Genomic DNA, 16,165 nt, shown 5'->3' on the forward strand with positions numbered 1-16,165 from the left:
ACCTGCAACAAAGACCTTTTGGTTTTAGTCAAAGTAATAAAATGTATTTTTGCTATATAAAAACATTGGCCTAGAGTTAAGTCAAGAATGAGGCACACAGACTGTGTGAGCGTACAACAAATGCTTTGCACTACCCTCTGATAAGCCTAACTGCTCAAACACACTACCGCAAGAGAGCATTAGTATTATCTACTTAGGCTCTGGGGATCCACTGGACTCTGTGCACACTATACCTCATTTTGGCATAGTATATACAGAGCCCGCTTCCTACATACAGAACCTGCTCCCTACTGAATTTTAGAGTAAGATGTGGGAGGACACTAGGATTATGATAGTACACTTCCCATCCACAGACCCAGACCCAGATCTAGATCTAGATCTAACAGCCCAAGCTGAGTGACGCTGAAGACTTTCTTCATCTTGAAAAAACACAAATACTTGGCATTTTGGGATTGTTTGCAGTAAGGCAAACAGGAACAGCTTAAAAGTGGATAGGTCTAGGTACTTTTACCCCATTGGTTAGGGAGGGGCCTAGATTCAGTCCTCTCTACCTGGTGGCAGGCATTTATGCAGCGTTACCAGGCACTCTCTTCAGAACACTTTCCAGATCTGCAGAAGGTCACAAGAGGACTGGGCCTGCTGCCTGAGCTGGCAAGAGCCCTGAATAACTAGATCTGCTCCATCCTGTACCTGGGGACAAAGAACTGGGCTCCAAGAGTCAGAGGGCTGACCTACTGTGTGCCTATAGGGACACAAAAAACTGCAAGAAGCCTTTTCCATACAATTCACAGTTGACTAGAGGCAACTGAAACTTGCACTGGACTTTGCAGTCGGACTCTGCCTGGCACCCTCAGAGTTTCTTGGTACTTCATGCCCCTAAGATCTTGAGGGTCTTAGAAGTGTATGCCTGTCATTGTGATGCCACCAGGAAAAGGTTTAGAAGGCAAGAGTACATAATGCAAAGAGTACCCGTCTGGAGTTTCTACAGAGCCAAACTCAATTTTAGATTTAAACCCCTGAAAGGCTCCAGCATGTCAGAAAAAAAGACAAAAGTCCCTTCCTGTTTTGGGAATTTTAAAGTTTTTCAAACTTTGGCTTCCTGACATTCACCACAACCAATTCATATGTTGTGTCCTTCAGGGCTCCGTCATGAATGGACTTAAAATGCCTCTAGATCCTCATCTACCTTTTCTATAATTATCAATGGCGCTTTCTGTTTTTTGGTGTTATTTTTACTTATATCTTTAAAAATTAATATCTCCAGTTCCCCTTATTCAATGGTCGTTTTTACTCAAAATTTCTCTACATTTTGAAATTGGTTGTCGAATTTTGTTTTGTGACCTTTTTCTACTGTGAAGAATCTACAAAATAAGCAAGATGACCTATATTCATGCATACATGTCACAGCGCTAAGGCAGCCCAGCCTGATAATGCATGCACACATTTGTACACATGGGCACACACTACGGCATAAAACTGCTATAATTTTGTTAATTTTTTAACGTACCAAGAAGCCAGACGCCACTTGGAGACTTAAAATATTTATATTAAAAACATTTAAAATTGTGGGTGTGTGAGAAAAAGCTTTTTAAAACATGTGACCTGACATCAAATGGCAGCTGCCAGCCCTCCAAAAACTGAAAAAGAAAATGTTTTTAAGGGACAGCAGGCTTGGTGGAATGAGGCAGCAGAAGGGGGAGAAGTCAACATAGGGAGGAAGCAATGGGGAGTGGGTCAGAGAAGCAACACATGCTTCAGGGGGAAGAATTTCGAGGCGAGAAAAAATAGCAAAAGAATGGAAGAGGTAAGGTAAACCAAGGACAAGCTGGGGGACATGAGCCAGCTGTGGGGAAAGCTGCATAGGACGATAAGGGTCATAAAACATGCAGTGAAGAAAGCAGAAAAATAGTCCTCTGAAAGTAAACAGATAAAGAATAAAAGTCATCCACTCACAAAGATGGTAAATAACTATGCTCACGAAAAGAGACAAACAGGAGGAGTAAAGACTCAAGAAGCAAGAAATGAGATTAACCAGAAAGTCAACCATGGGTGAGTAATGGGATGGCCCAAACTAAGTTATGGCACTGTTCACAACCGGACTTAGACAGGAGACCACTAAAAGCTTTCTGTAGAAAACTTGAAAAAAATGTAGGTTTCAACAAAAGAAAGAAGCAGTTTGCAGCTCTGGCCACTAGGTGGCAGGATATATACACACAGCATATAATTCTGAAGGAGGCTCACACTTCAAACAGTGCTTTACGTAGGTGCGCTCTTGCGGTTGGCTTGCTACATAGATTTGCTATTATGCCCACTGTATACAGGTAAAATAAAGTGTGTGTGTTTTTCAGAGTTGGCAATTAACTGCTTTGTAAACACATGGATGCAATAACAATGAACTGGGCCATCCCTGATTTGAATAAAACATTGCATTTGTGCAAATCCCTCACAGTTGACTTGGTTTGTAGGAAAAACAAATTATGTGGTCAATGTAGTGACTGTTTTTTTGTAAAATGTACATGGATCACTCAGGGACAGCAGGGGATGCATTTATAAAATAGGCAACTTAACACTATTAGTTATAAGAACAAAATACAAATTAGTGGAATATGATTAAATACCCCATTGGGTATTTAGGTTGTGTTCCTTTACCAATAACAGGGAAAGTGTTCAGGAAGTAAAAGGGCTAGTGGTAGTAAAGTTTGGTACACATCTTGTACCACATGCTCTAAGTGGGAGAGAGCAAATTTGTTGAAAAGGGCAGAGATGAAAAATAAAACAAACAGGTATTGAAGGAGAGTGGTGAGAGTGCACCATGAATATGTCAAAATAATTTGTAATCAACAACATTTCTATGTTTCAAGTTTAAGATAATATTTGTTCCCTGGAGTCTATTTGCCACAATAGCATTAATACACAGAATCCCTAAGAGAAGGAATGCAAATGTTTCATCTTTCACATGCCAGAAACGTGTAGGACTCTAGTCTTACAATCAGGATGAGGTACAAGTCTGGAGAACCAGTAATACAATTTTAATACTTGAAAATAGAAAAAGGTTATTATAAATCAAACACCATGAGACATCAGGACTATGCCTTGCTTTATTACTTCAATCCTTTTTGCAGAACAGGTATAATCTGGCTGCTGTATTTATCCAATAGCCCTGTAGCGTAGGTTCTTACCTTTGACAGCTTGATCAAACTTGATATGTGTTCAATCTGGAAAGAGAAAAACAGAGCATCAGAAAGGAGAAAATGGTCAGAAATTTAGTGAACCTCTGATTAACAGAAAGTATAATAGCTGAAGTCGTCACTGGGGTGTGTCTGGTCTGTGTGTGACCCAAGGAAGGTGAAGGCTTGGACATGTGACAAAGCATGATATGCACTGTTTTCTCGTACACATGTGAAAGAAAACCCTGCAGCAGGCTTCATGGAGTAACGACTGAGAAGGAGTAGTTCCTTGCCTTTGTCATATTTTCTAATTGATACTCTTGAAATTTTCAGTTCTTGATTAGATCACAGGTGAAACGGGGGACACTGAGAAGACTCGCTTAGGTGTCACACCCATGATGTCAACTGCAACTAATATTTAGTATTTCTTATATGCAGCCTTTAATTTATCCAATTGCTCCCTAGTAACTTCTAAGTGACGACAAATGCTCCCCATCCTTGTAAAACTTTGCACAACTCCTTGTTAGCCTTTCCTGGACACAAAACACCCTCTCGCCCACCCCACCCCCCCTTAACGCTAGCCTTTCCTAAACCTTAAAAACCCCTCAACTCTACTCTTCGATGAATCTTAAAAACCCTGTACTAGAACCTGTCCTTTCCCCCACTTCACTGTAAATGTTCACCTCTAATTTAGCAGAAAGATGCCTCCTTGTCCTACCCCCCAGTACACTTACCATTAACCTATAAGGCACAACAATTGTAAGTTATTTTTAGCCTTAACTTTCTCCCATTCTGGTTTTTCAGTAGACAATATGACATTTTTATCAGTCCCTCACCTCACCAACACACATACAATATTTCTGCTGCAAACCAAAAGCACGGGTTTCTTCAACGCCAAAACTTGAGTATGATGATGATTAAAAAAAAAAACAAGCACTGGCAAAGTCAATTACACATATCCTTTTTGTATGGTCAGAGCTTTAAACAAAAATTGATTATGTATGCATGCATCATATTAGCGGTCATTTTGGGTTCCAAGAATAACCTGGGTCCAGTTGTTCCTGATCTTCTTAAAAACGCTTGTTAGGAGTGGTATTGGCAGAAAGGGGTACAGGAGGCTAGAGCTCCACTCGAAACGAAAAGTGTCTCTGAGCTTGATCTGCCCTGGGAAGTCCAGTGAGCAGAACTACTAACATTGCGCTTTCTCGGCGGTGGTGAACAGATCTAACCTAGTCTTTCTCCATTCTTAGAAGGGGCCTTGCACCATCTCAGGAGGAAACGCCACTCGTGATCCGCTGGGCATTGATGGCTGAGATCGTCCACCTTGGCATTCACAGAGCCTGCCAGGTGTTGAACCACCAGATAAATGCTGTGGTGTTCCAGCCATGTTCAGAGATGCAATGACTCTTGATGACCTGATCCCATCCTGCTTGTTGCAGTACTGAATGGCGATGACATTGTCCATGAACACGTGAACTAAACTTTCTTTGAGGACAGAAGTGCTTTCCATGGCAAGCAAGTTAATCGAAGCTCCAAGATGTTTATGTGGCGTCCAGTCTCCGCCAGAGACCCGAGCACTCTGATCTCCACATCTCCCAGGTGGCTGCCCCACCCCAGGATTGACATATCAGAACAGTCAGCTATGGCTGGAGAAGGGAGAGGCATTGGTCACTGACCCAATTGCGGTTTGTTAGCCACCACTGCAGGTCTTTTGCAGTTCCCGGAAGTTCCCTGTGCTGCACCCATTGGAACGTCAACTCCCATTGCAGGGCACGCATATGCCAAAGAACATTTGTTACCAGCTCGATGCAGGATGCTATGAGGCCCAGCATCCTCAGATTCTATCTCACTGAGATCCAGGATTGAAGCTGAAACATCTGCATCATAGCCTGAGTATCCTGACTCAAAGTTCCGGAGGATAAGCGTGAAAATGCACCATGTTAAGAACAGCTCCAATGTAAGGGAGTGTCTGAGCAGGAGTAAGGTGGGACTTCAACCAATCAATGAATCAGATTTATGGAGCACTACTTGTCACCTATCAGGGTATCTAGGCACTGGCAGGGCCCAGTTGATTAGCCAAATAGCCAGGTCTTGAGGGACTTATGGAACTCCAAAATAAATGGGGATGTTCACAAAAGAAAGGGTAGCTTGTTCCATGTCTTTGCTTCTAGGTAGGAGAAGGAGCGGCGCCGCATCTGCTACATCTGATGTGGGGGTGATGGTTAGAAAAAGGGACGCAGAGCAGAGATGTCTAGCGGGCTGATGTAAGTTCAGGCAGTTGTTCAAGTAGGGAGGGCCGCAGGTGTTTAGGGTCTTGTATGCCTGGGTCAGGAGCTTGACCTGGCATCTTTTCTGTACAGGGAGCCTGTTGAGTTCCCCTTGGTAGGGGGTAATGCGGGTCTGTCTAGGAAGATTCAGGACGAGTCTGGCTGCAGCATTCTATATAGTGTACAGTCCGAGAAGATGAGTTGTGATTCCTGCACAGAAAACGTTGCCCTAGTCCAGTCAGCTGGAGATGAAGGCCTGGGTTATGGTGCGTCCAGAGCTTTGGGTTAGCCATCTGAACATCTTACAAAGCATGCGGATGATGAAGAAGCAGGAGGAGGTGACAGAGTCACCTCGAGTCATCATGGTTAGCTTGTTGTCCAGAATGATGCCTAGGTTCCTAGCGTGGTCCGTAGGGGTAGGAGTAGGTCTGGGTTCTGAGGGCCACCACGAGGCACCCAACTGGGAGCTTTTGTTTCTGAAAATCAGTACCTCTGTCTTGTCCATGTTGTCAGACAGCTGCCCTTCATCCAGTTGGCAAGGTCTGGCACGCATTTGTGGAAGTTGGTCTTGGTGATGTCTTCGGAAAGGGATAGGATGAGTGAGTGGGTCATCGGATATGATGCTGAGTCTGTGGTTCTGGCAATGCCAGCCTGAGGTGTCATAAGTGTTGGGAGAGGGTCAGGCTGAGCGACTAGCGTTGGGGTACTCCATAGATGATTTCCTTGGGTTCAGAGGTGAATGGGGGAGGGGGGGAACGGACTTTTTGCATTCTTCCAGTAAGATAAAAGGTGATCCATTGAAGGGTGCCTCCTTGGATGGCTATGTTGTGGAACCTTGTGATGTGTGTGTGGTAGGAGACTGTATGGAAGGCTGTCAAGAGAACTAGCAGGATCAGAGCTGCAGTCTTTCCTCAGTCGAGTAGGGCTCAGATGTAGTCAGTAGCAGCGATGAGGGCTGTCTTGATGCTGCAGAATCCAGACAGGGAAGAGTCAAGTAAAAGGTTCCATTCCAAATGTGAGGAGAATTGTTGCTTAATGGCTTTTCTAACCCTTTGGCCAGAAACGGAAGGAGGTAGATCTACTGGTATTTGTTGAGTTTGCTGGGGTCCGCCTATGGTTTCTTAAGTAGGGTATTTACTTCTGCGTGTTTCCAGTCCTCAGGGAAGGTGGCCGTGGCAATTGTGGTGCTGAACATGGTGGTGAGTATGTGGCTGATTCTGGCTTCGCCTAGGCTGAAGATACTGTGAGGGAATGGGTCAGTTCGGGCCCCTGAGTAGACCAAGCTCATGATGTAGGCGGTGACCTGTGGGGCGAATTGCCTTCATTCAGTTAGTCGGATGTCTGTGGTGGGTAGCAGGGTTGTGTTTTTTGAAGAAGTTCCTGTGAGGGGGTAATGTTTGTTGCAGCTGAGGGGTTGGAAAATTCTTTGACGATGTTGAAGAGTTCTTTGCTGTTCCTGGAGCTTGATTTGACGCATGAGGCTAAGGCCTTTTTCTTTGATTTTCCCAACCCTCTGTGGTGGAGGTGGAAGGCTGTCTCGTTGGCCATGTCCTTGCTGGGGCAGCAACTCATTTCCATTTGTTTACAGTGTCGATTAGCGGTCATGAGCTCTTCAATGTACCAGTTAGCCTGCTTGGTAGAACGTCTGTGCGTGTTGTTGCTGATAAGAGCAACGCTGTCAGTGCAGTCGGTGACTCAACTGCGGAGGTTTCTGACGTTCTGGTCTACGTTGCTGCAGGAGATGGGATGGGTGGTGTTGCGGACGTTGATCCATGTGTCCTTAGAGACTTGGCCGCAGCAGTGGTATGGGGCGCTGGGCAGATTGGGGGCAGAGGTCCCTGAGGTGGTTATGTTGAAGTGGACAATGGAGTGGTTAGTGGAGGTGAGTTGGTGGTGTGACTGTACCTGATGTGGTCACTGGAAATGAAGATGTGGTCTAGCTTGTGTTCTGCAATGTGCATTGATGAGTTGGGAGAGTCGGACATTCATGATGTCGAGGAAATTGGCAGTGTTGTCATTGTGGTCCTCGAGATGGAAGTTGAGGTCGCTGAGGAAAGTGTATTTGTTGGAGTCTATAGCAAGGAGGGTGATGAAGTTGCAGAAGGCTGGTCGTGGTCCTAGCCACTGATGGAGGTTTTGCTGTCTGTCTGGAGTTGGAAGTTGAGGTGTTCCATGGCTGGGATAAAGTCGTCATTGGTGGTGGCGCATTAGATGGATTCCTTGTGTATGACTGTGATCCCTCTGCCAGGTTTGCTGATGCGGTCACAGTGGGTGATCTTGTGTTCTATGGGTATTGCGGTAGCAAAGCTGGGCGCAGAAGTGGGGTTGAGCCAGGTCTCAGCGAGGACAAGGACGTTGAGTGTGACGGTGGAGATGAGGTCCCAAATCTCAGTGGAGTGTTTGCATAGTGAGCATACTTTAGGAAGGGCGCATGCCAGTTGGTGTTTTAGCTCAAATTGTGCCTGTGGTGTGTTTGAGGTGGGGCTGGTTGGTGGGCTGATGCGAGTGCTGTGGCAGGTGCAGTGGTTGCAGGTGAAAGGTCCTACCATGAAGCGTGGGTCAGGGCAGTGACAGTGTTTGTTGTAGGGTCGAGGGTATAGAGTTCGGTGATGGTGTATCTTTGGGGAGGCAGGAGGGCTAGGAGTTGTGGCGCTGGGTGCAGTCTAGGCGCAGACGGGCTTGCCTTTGGCACGCTGGCAGCACATCCACTGTGCGCATCTGCTGCACAGTCGTGTTGCGGCCTGCATTAAATAGGTCCTGGGGTGGGCAGGGCTACTGTTGGCAGGAAAAAGAGTGACTGGGAAAACCCAGGCAGGAAAACCTGGGCAGCAGCGGTGTCACTGGAACAGGAGTCCACAGCCAAGTGACAGGCTAGGTGCCCAGGTGCCTACTCGTTGATAGTGAACCCCAGTGAGTGCAGCACGTTCACCATAGTCAGGGGGTGGGAGACAATCCCCTAGGGTAAGCCCGCCTTCAACAGCCAATATTTGAAGTAGGGGACAAATGGAACCCCAGACCTCCACAGGTGTCCTGCTACCACGGCCATCACCTTGGTGAACCCACTAGGCACCTTGGAAAGTACTAAAGGAAGCACAGTAAACAAAGAACTAAGTGCTTGTGGCCCACTGTAAACCGCAGGTTACACCTTTGGACGGGCAAGAGGGGAGGATGTGAAAACATGCATCCTACAAATCCAGTCTCTCGGGTCTAGAGCAGACAGAACTTGAACGAGCATGAGCATTTGCAATGTCTCCTTACTCAAGACGATATATAGAAGGCACAGGTTTAGTATAGGATGAAGGCCTCCATCCTCCTTGGGCACCAGAAAGTAGCGGGATTAGCAACCACGACCTACTTCTGATGCCGGCACCCTCTCAATAGCTCCCTTGGCTAAGAGTCCGCTCTTCCTGGTGGAATTGGAAAAGATGCTCCTCTATCAACCAGTTTTAAGTGGGTGACATGGGTGGAGGCACAGCCACAAACTGGACAAGATGTAGCCACTTTGTACAATCTGCAGTGCCTAACGTTCTGATGTTACTGACCTTCAGTGAGACAGGTGATGGCGTTTCCTGTCCCCCACTGGATACCCACGATAGTAGGAAGGCAAGCTAAAGGGGGTTGGAGGCTGTGGCTACCAAGAGGAATGGTGGACTGACATGAACTCTGGCTACCTGTCTCACATGATCTGTGGGAATCGCACCCTTGGCCACTAAAAGGTGCAGAAGCTTGCTGGCCATGCTGGCTGGGAGGGTATTTACGTGGTTGGAAACTCCTTCTGTGGCAGCGAACTGGGAGTGGTGAGGGGCCATAGAGAAGCCGAAGTTTCATAGCACTGGAGTTCTTAAAGCACTCTAGTGTCAATTCTGCCTTCTCTCAAAGAGGTGGGAACCATCAAAGGGCATGTCCATAAGCAATGCTTAGTCATCTCCAGAAAAGCCAGTAGTTCTTAGCCAGGCATGAAGCCAAAGGACCACAAACCAAGAAACCGCTCTGCCCAGTAAGACGGTTGTGCCCAGACCACAACAAATGCAGAACTTTACTGATCATAAAGGACACCGCACGGATTTGGAGGATGTGGTCTAAGGATTGGGGACCTGACTGGAGGACCAGGACAGACAGCTGGGAGGAACAATGTCAGGTGGTGGGCCTGCCATAAAAGATTGAAAGGTCCTCCATATCTTTCCTGGAGAACCGGCTGCAAGAGACTGTGGCCCCAGGGGGTCTCTCCAGAGTCTATATCCTTGCGAGAGCTCACAGAGTACTGCTGTGACTCCCAACCCCTGGAACACTGCCTCACCCAGTGATTGCCATGTTATTGTACTATAGGGACCTTGATTACATCCTGCAGCAGGCATGAGCAGCAGGCCCCTACATCATTGAAAATTTGAAAGTTTCCATATTATCGGCTTTCACTGCTGTAGTTCAGAGACAAAAGCTCTGTACGACCTCAATGCACATTGCTCTACCCTGCTTGGTTATGCATACAGGTAGACAGGGCTGATTAATTTGTTGCTACACCGGAGAAGGCGTGGGACTTGGTCCGCTGCTATAATTGGAGTTACTCCCCCACCACCCCTTACACGGGCCTCCAAATCACAAAAGACAGATACAGGTGGTGTAGGAAGCTGGCCTATTGTGGTGAGCACCTATGGTGTTATCACCTATACCAGGTATCCCCTATTAGTGAGGTGTAGACAGTGTCTAAGAAGCCAGAGCTCTCTAGAGGCCGGCCGATGAGCAGCCAAGACCTATCTAGGAGACATGAAAAGCTTACTCAATTCCACTACAGTTACACACACATGAAAGAACCACAGTGTTACAAAAATAAAGGTACTTTATTATAGAAACACAATTACTAAAATACTGAATAGGCAATACTCCAGTAGGAGGTAAGTAAACACACTATTACATATACATTAGAAGTCGGGGATTAGCATGGAAAGCAACAGCAAACAGAAAAATAACAAAAACTAAGAGAGACCCTAGGGGGAGACCAAACCATATACAAAGTAAGTGGAATGCGAAAGGCAAACCCCCATACCCAAGGAAGTGGAATCTGTAGAGGGAAGCTAGAGGAAGTAGGAACCCCAAAAGTTAAGTACCATGGTGCCCCCCCCCAATGACCAGGAGAGAAGAGGCAAGTACCTGTTTTTCCCTAGACAGGTAAACTTTGGAAAAGGACTGTGCAAGATCCAAGCATGACTGGAAGAAACCAAGAGTGGATTCTGACAGAAGAGGACCTGCAAAAGAAGGGGACAAAGTCCAGTTTGAGTTGGAGTGTCTGTTTGGGGCAGGAGCCACTACCCACCCTTCTGGAGATTCAGGACCAGGTCGACGGTGGAGACAAGGAGTCAGCTGTGGAGCACTGGATCAGGAGAAGAGTTCCAGAAGTGATGCAGACGATGTCTCACGACAGAAGAAGAGTTGCAGTCAGTCAGTGATATTGGAAAACCACCAACAACCCTTGGCAAGGGCAAAAGTCACAGATGAAAACTTGCAGAGCTGTCTGGGACCAGCAAGGTCCAGGGGGAGTCAACCCAAGGAGGAGAGTCTCAGGTGACCCTCAGCAGTGAGGAAGGTCCGAAGACGAGGAAGCAGCCCCCACAGGCAATTCACAGGCGGCAGGCACAGGAGTAGCAGTGAGGCCACCTTAGCACACCTGAAGAGGATTCTCACGTCGCTGGAGCAGCAGGCAGGAGACTGTGCCTAGCAGGGGAGAGGGCTGGAGGCAGGGGCTACACGTAGCCTTAATATCCCCCTGGAAGAAGAGCCAACAAGCCTTGGTAGCTGCAAGAGTCTGGGCGTACAGGGGTACTGTTCTGCAAGTAGAGGCAAGAACTTACAGTCTCCCAAGTTACTGAGGGGACCACTCCAGACCACCACCTGTGTTGCAGGATCCACGCAGTTTTGCAGGAGAGACGATCCATGCAGTCGGACGTCATTGCAGTTGGTGCTTGCGGATACAGAGGAGTGACTCCTTCACTCCAAGGGAGATTCCTTCTTGTACAGGCTGAAGACTCTCCACCCTCAGAGGATGCAAAGCCAGGGAAATGTTGCAGTTACCAGAGAAACAATGTTGCACAGCAGTCTTGTAGCTGGAGTTGCAGATTGTCGGTTCCTGGATGATCCAGTTGCAGTTCCGGTGACCAGGGGTCCCTGCACTGGTGCAAACCAGTTTATGCAAAAAGGGCTACAGGTATCGACGGGGAGTCCAGGAGGGGTAAAACCACAATGGACTTGGACTCTGGAGGGCTGGGGAACCTTGTTGGCAACGGTGGTCCACTTCAACTCGGGTTGGGGATGGCAGGTGCAGTGGTGACTTCAGGTTTCAGGCTTTGGCGATTTCAGAGGCTTCAGAGTCCCTTTTTTTGGAGTGTGCTGGAAACAAGTTCGCTGTTCAGGGGAGGTACTGAGTCTTTTTAAAAGTCACACAGCTGCAGCACAAGCCGACTTTGGTGCAGATTTTCGTCAAGGGAAGCAGACAAGCAGCCGGGGTTGGTTCCAGGTCAGTTACTTCTTTTCTCCTCTTCTACTTTTTTGGCCTTTGCCTTCTTAGGTCGTCTATCTGCTTCTCTGGGGCCAGGGGCCAGGGGCCAGCCCCCCAACCCCCACAAAAGTATTGAATTTAGGGTCACTATGCCCCCTAGATGACCACTTCCTGTAGGACATGGGCTTAACCCTGTTCCAGAATTCCTAGGTATGCCATCTCAATGGCTACCTCTGAAAAAACATTTTTACCTTGGCTAAGCCCACCATGAGGAGTAGTACTAGCCTGGAGGTGACACACCTACCTGACTAGCTAATGTTCCGCCTGTCCAGGAGCCAAGTGGGCTCAGGACAAAGGGGGTAGTTTCCTCTCCTGTGAGGGAAGCCAGATTCACATTTCAAAGGCAGCAGCCCTTTGAGGCTTGCCCGCCTTAGGAAGGATAATCAGCAGGTCACCCTGTGAGAGGGGGTGTTACACCCTGTTTCCGGACAGGCTTTTGTTCTGGGCCTGAGAGCAGAAGGTTCTCACCCTAGGGTTCCAGAACCGTGTCTTGGGTGGCAGGCTGGCAGTAAAGAGTCAGCAAGTATACCAAGGCTAGTAGGTTTTCACCTTTAAGGTGCCCTCTGGGTGCATATATTGATAAATCCATCACTGGAATCAGTGTGGGCTTATCAATACAAGATGCTTGTTACCAAACATCCCTATCTTCAGGGAAGCCATAATGAAGCACGGTAACTCTTATTGACCAGTGTCCAGCAAATACATTTAAAATGGCTCCCCTGTCCACTTACTAGGTTTGAAAATTGACTAAGACATAGTAGCGACAAATATGCTTTTGCAGATATGCCCTCACATGTAATACAGTGCACCCTGTCTTAGGGCTGTCAGGCCTGCTGTAGGGGTGACTTACATATATTGCATGCTGTGTTAGGGGGCATAGCACACAGGGATATGTAACATGTCATGTTTTCATTTTGCTCTGCACCAAGACACACTGCCTGCAACGGCAGCCTGTCATGTGCTTGGTGAGGGGTCCCTTAGGGTGGTACAATTCGTGCTGCAGCCACTAGGGACCCACTTTAGTACCTCAGGTCCTAGGTACCAGGGATACCATTTACTAGGGACTTAGAGGGTGCTAGAGGTTTTGCCAATCGTACAGTTTTGCGCAAACAAACACTGGCCCTGGGACCTGCTTGGCAGGGACCCAGTGCACATCAGTCAAAGTTGCATCAAATACCAAGCAAAATGGGGGTACTGCAATAAAAACGCAGTTACCTACAAAGGTCAAGTGTCCGCTTGCAGTGCCCAAGGAGATCCTAATGGAAGCATTAGCTACCACCTTTGTCATATATATTACTGTTCCCACTATTTCACTGGAAAGTGCTTTATGTACTGCTGCCTGCCCCAAGTGCAATAAAGAAAATAAAAAAAATGTTCACCTGGCTGTGCACCAGGGTATTATTATTGACCTTTCCCTTTAGTGTTCAGCCTCCTACTATCCTGCTTGGAGGTGGCCTTGATGTTAATTCCATATTGACGAAGCTTTTCAGCTCCTTACACAATGTATGATCAATTGCACAGCAGCTGGACTGGGGATTAATTTATTACATCATTCTAGAAAAAAACAAGTCTTCATCCTCCCTACAGTAGAGTGATCACCCAAGTTTGGGTGTTATAAGTAAGCGTAAAGTAGGAAAAAGCGCTTTATGACGTTAAGGATCTACTACTTCTGAAAAATCTCTTTAGGAGTCTGCCACATCTGTACTAAGTGATTAAGCTAGTCACCTTTAGCAACTTACGATAAGGTTACTTACCTTTCTGACTACCTGCAGATTCCTCGGCTGTTCACTGTCCCAGGTGTGAACCTAGATCCAGAAACATTTCATGAGCACAGAATGAAAGCCTCTGGCACGTCAGGGGATCTACACTGCTGCCCGCACAACATGCATTCTGCAGTGTCTGGAGCTTTTTAGTGCCCTCTGTTTAACACCCATATTAAGGGCGTTACTTAGTCCATCCATGATAGGAGCAAGGCGATAACCACTGTTTTTTGCCGCTGGAAGGGAATAAAAGGCAACACCTTCTGCAGGGATCTTTACATCAAAAAACAAGATGTCAATTTATTTATCTGCTCCCTAAAAGACAGATCAGAGTCAAAGATCAGATTCACAGACCACTTCAAGGTCCAGTACCTTGGAAACAGGCTTGAGGAGAGAACCACAAGTCCTGGACCACTATGACATATCTGAAAAATAGGTGGTCTTCTCAAAGAAAGAACCTCTGTTGTCTGAATTTAACTTCAGACAATTGGCTGTCATCCAATTGACAATTATACTCATGCACTCAATAAATCTGTCAGCAGCTTTCTCCAAGTTACTTGAGTCGGAGACCACAATATGTGTATCCTCAGTATACGCCTCAGACCACATCCATCGTCATCACCTCTGAAGGCGAGAAGTTCTGATGTTAACCCAAAGGGAAGTACCGCAAATTAGTAGTGCATAGAATCTACCACAAAAACACAACTACTTGCAGTGTGACTGTACTACGGGGATGCAGAGGTACGCCTCGTGGAGGTTGAATGACCTTGTCTAATCTCAAATACCAGTAACAATTGAGCTAGAATCAGCCTCTTGAACTTTCCTTTTTTTGATGAAGTTCAATACCCTGGAGTCTAGGATCGAACCCAGACAGATGCCCTGACCCTTCAGCTGATCTAGAACTAACTCCACTGCCCCTTTCTGCAGAAGAGCTGCCACTTCTTGTTGCTATATGGTCTTGTGGCCTAAAGGAGGGGTGGGGGGGGGGGGGGGGGAAGAGGGTGGAGTTCAGATGGTAAGCACAACCTGAAGGAATGGAAGACAAACCACTTTCCACAATTTGCAGGATCCATTGTCCAAAAGTAATGGTCTTCCAGGCTTGGAGAAAGCAGGCTTCGTGGGTAATTGATGAAACAGACTATGCCTGCTTGCCTGGTGGTACTTGGGAGGCAAAGGAGGTGGAGGGTTGGTGGGTGAATCCACAACCCTTTCCTCCGGCTCTGCCTCAGTACTTCCTGACCAATGGCTTTAGTTGCTGTTTGGCCTGTGACTGGTATTGCTGTCGTTGGCAAAAAGAGAATCGCCTAGAAGGTCACAAAAATACCTAAACTGGCGATAATTTCTCAAAAGGGATTTGAAGTCCCAAGCAGAGATCTGCAGCCTTGCTCGCCTTGAATCTCTAATGCAGCATCGGATTTGTCTCTGAACAAGTCAGCTCAGTTGAATAGCAGTTGCATCAAACTGGCCTGGATGTTAGTAAAGAAGTTGGAAGTACATAGCCAGTGTAGGAAGCTGGCTCTTTATATGATATATCGAAATGAGATCGTGCAAAGAGTCCAGGGGTTCCCTTACCAGTGGAGAAGGGCTAGCTCCAGCATTCCCAAGGTGCTCTTTTTAGGGGATAGTGTGGTCGAGCAGCCTTAGGCTTATCAGAGAGGAGTGTGAGATATCTGCAAATAGTCAATAAATGAGACACGACTCAAAAAGAGGATACCCAACAATCCATAAAAATAACAAGTAACTTAATATATTTGGCACCAGAAACAATTCGATCAGGTAAGTACGTTTTGCAAGAAAAATCTTTACAGTTTCGAAAAGTCGACAGAGCAATTTTTGGAAGCTGCAATGCTATCCTATGGAGGAAAAACAGATGGCAAACAGGTACAATACAGTGACCTATGGGACCAATCTCCTGGATTTAAGGTGAGTATTGGGCAAGTATCAGGACCACACCAACAAGTAACACCGGGTGGCACTGGTGCGGCCGGGTGCATTAGTCAATAAGGGTTTAGTCCTGTTGCTGCAGCTGAAGAATAGGGATCCAGTCGAGGGCAACCAACAAGTGGATTCCAATCTTGGAATGTCTGGGAATACCTCGAGTACGTTTCTCCACAGGCATCCTGTAGGAAGTTGGCTCTGTATGTGCTATTTCAAAGTAAGGAATAGCATGCACAGAGTCCAAGGGTTCCCCTTAGAGGTAAAATAGTGGTAAAAATAGATAATACTAATGCTCTATTTTGTGGTAGTGTGGTCGAGCAGTAGGCTTATCCAAGGAGTAGTGTTAAGCATTTGTTGTACATACACAGACAATAAATGAGGTACACACACTCAGAGACAAATCCAGCCAATAGGTTTTGTTATAGAAAAATATCTTTTCTTAGTTTATTTTAAGAACCACAGGTTCAAATTTAACATGTAATATCT

General features: G+C 46.6%; 1 protein-coding gene across 1 annotated transcript in view; it reads right to left on the reverse strand.

Annotated features, from left to right (window-relative positions):
- The window catches only part of PSMD11 (proteasome 26S subunit, non-ATPase 11), a 430,446-nt gene that overhangs the window by 121,922 nt on the left and 292,359 nt on the right, over window positions 1–16,165 (reverse strand). The window contains exon 11 of the mRNA XM_069237974.1: window positions 3,180–3,215. Within this exon, the coding sequence (XP_069094075.1) occupies window positions 3,180–3,215 (36 nt within the window). The remainder of the gene's footprint in view (window positions 1–3,179; window positions 3,216–16,165) is intronic.

Source organism: Pleurodeles waltl, chromosome 6 (assembly GCF_031143425.1).
Source record: "Pleurodeles waltl isolate 20211129_DDA chromosome 6, aPleWal1.hap1.20221129, whole genome shotgun sequence".
Taxonomy (NCBI): Eukaryota; Metazoa; Chordata; class Amphibia; order Caudata; family Salamandridae; genus Pleurodeles; species Pleurodeles waltl.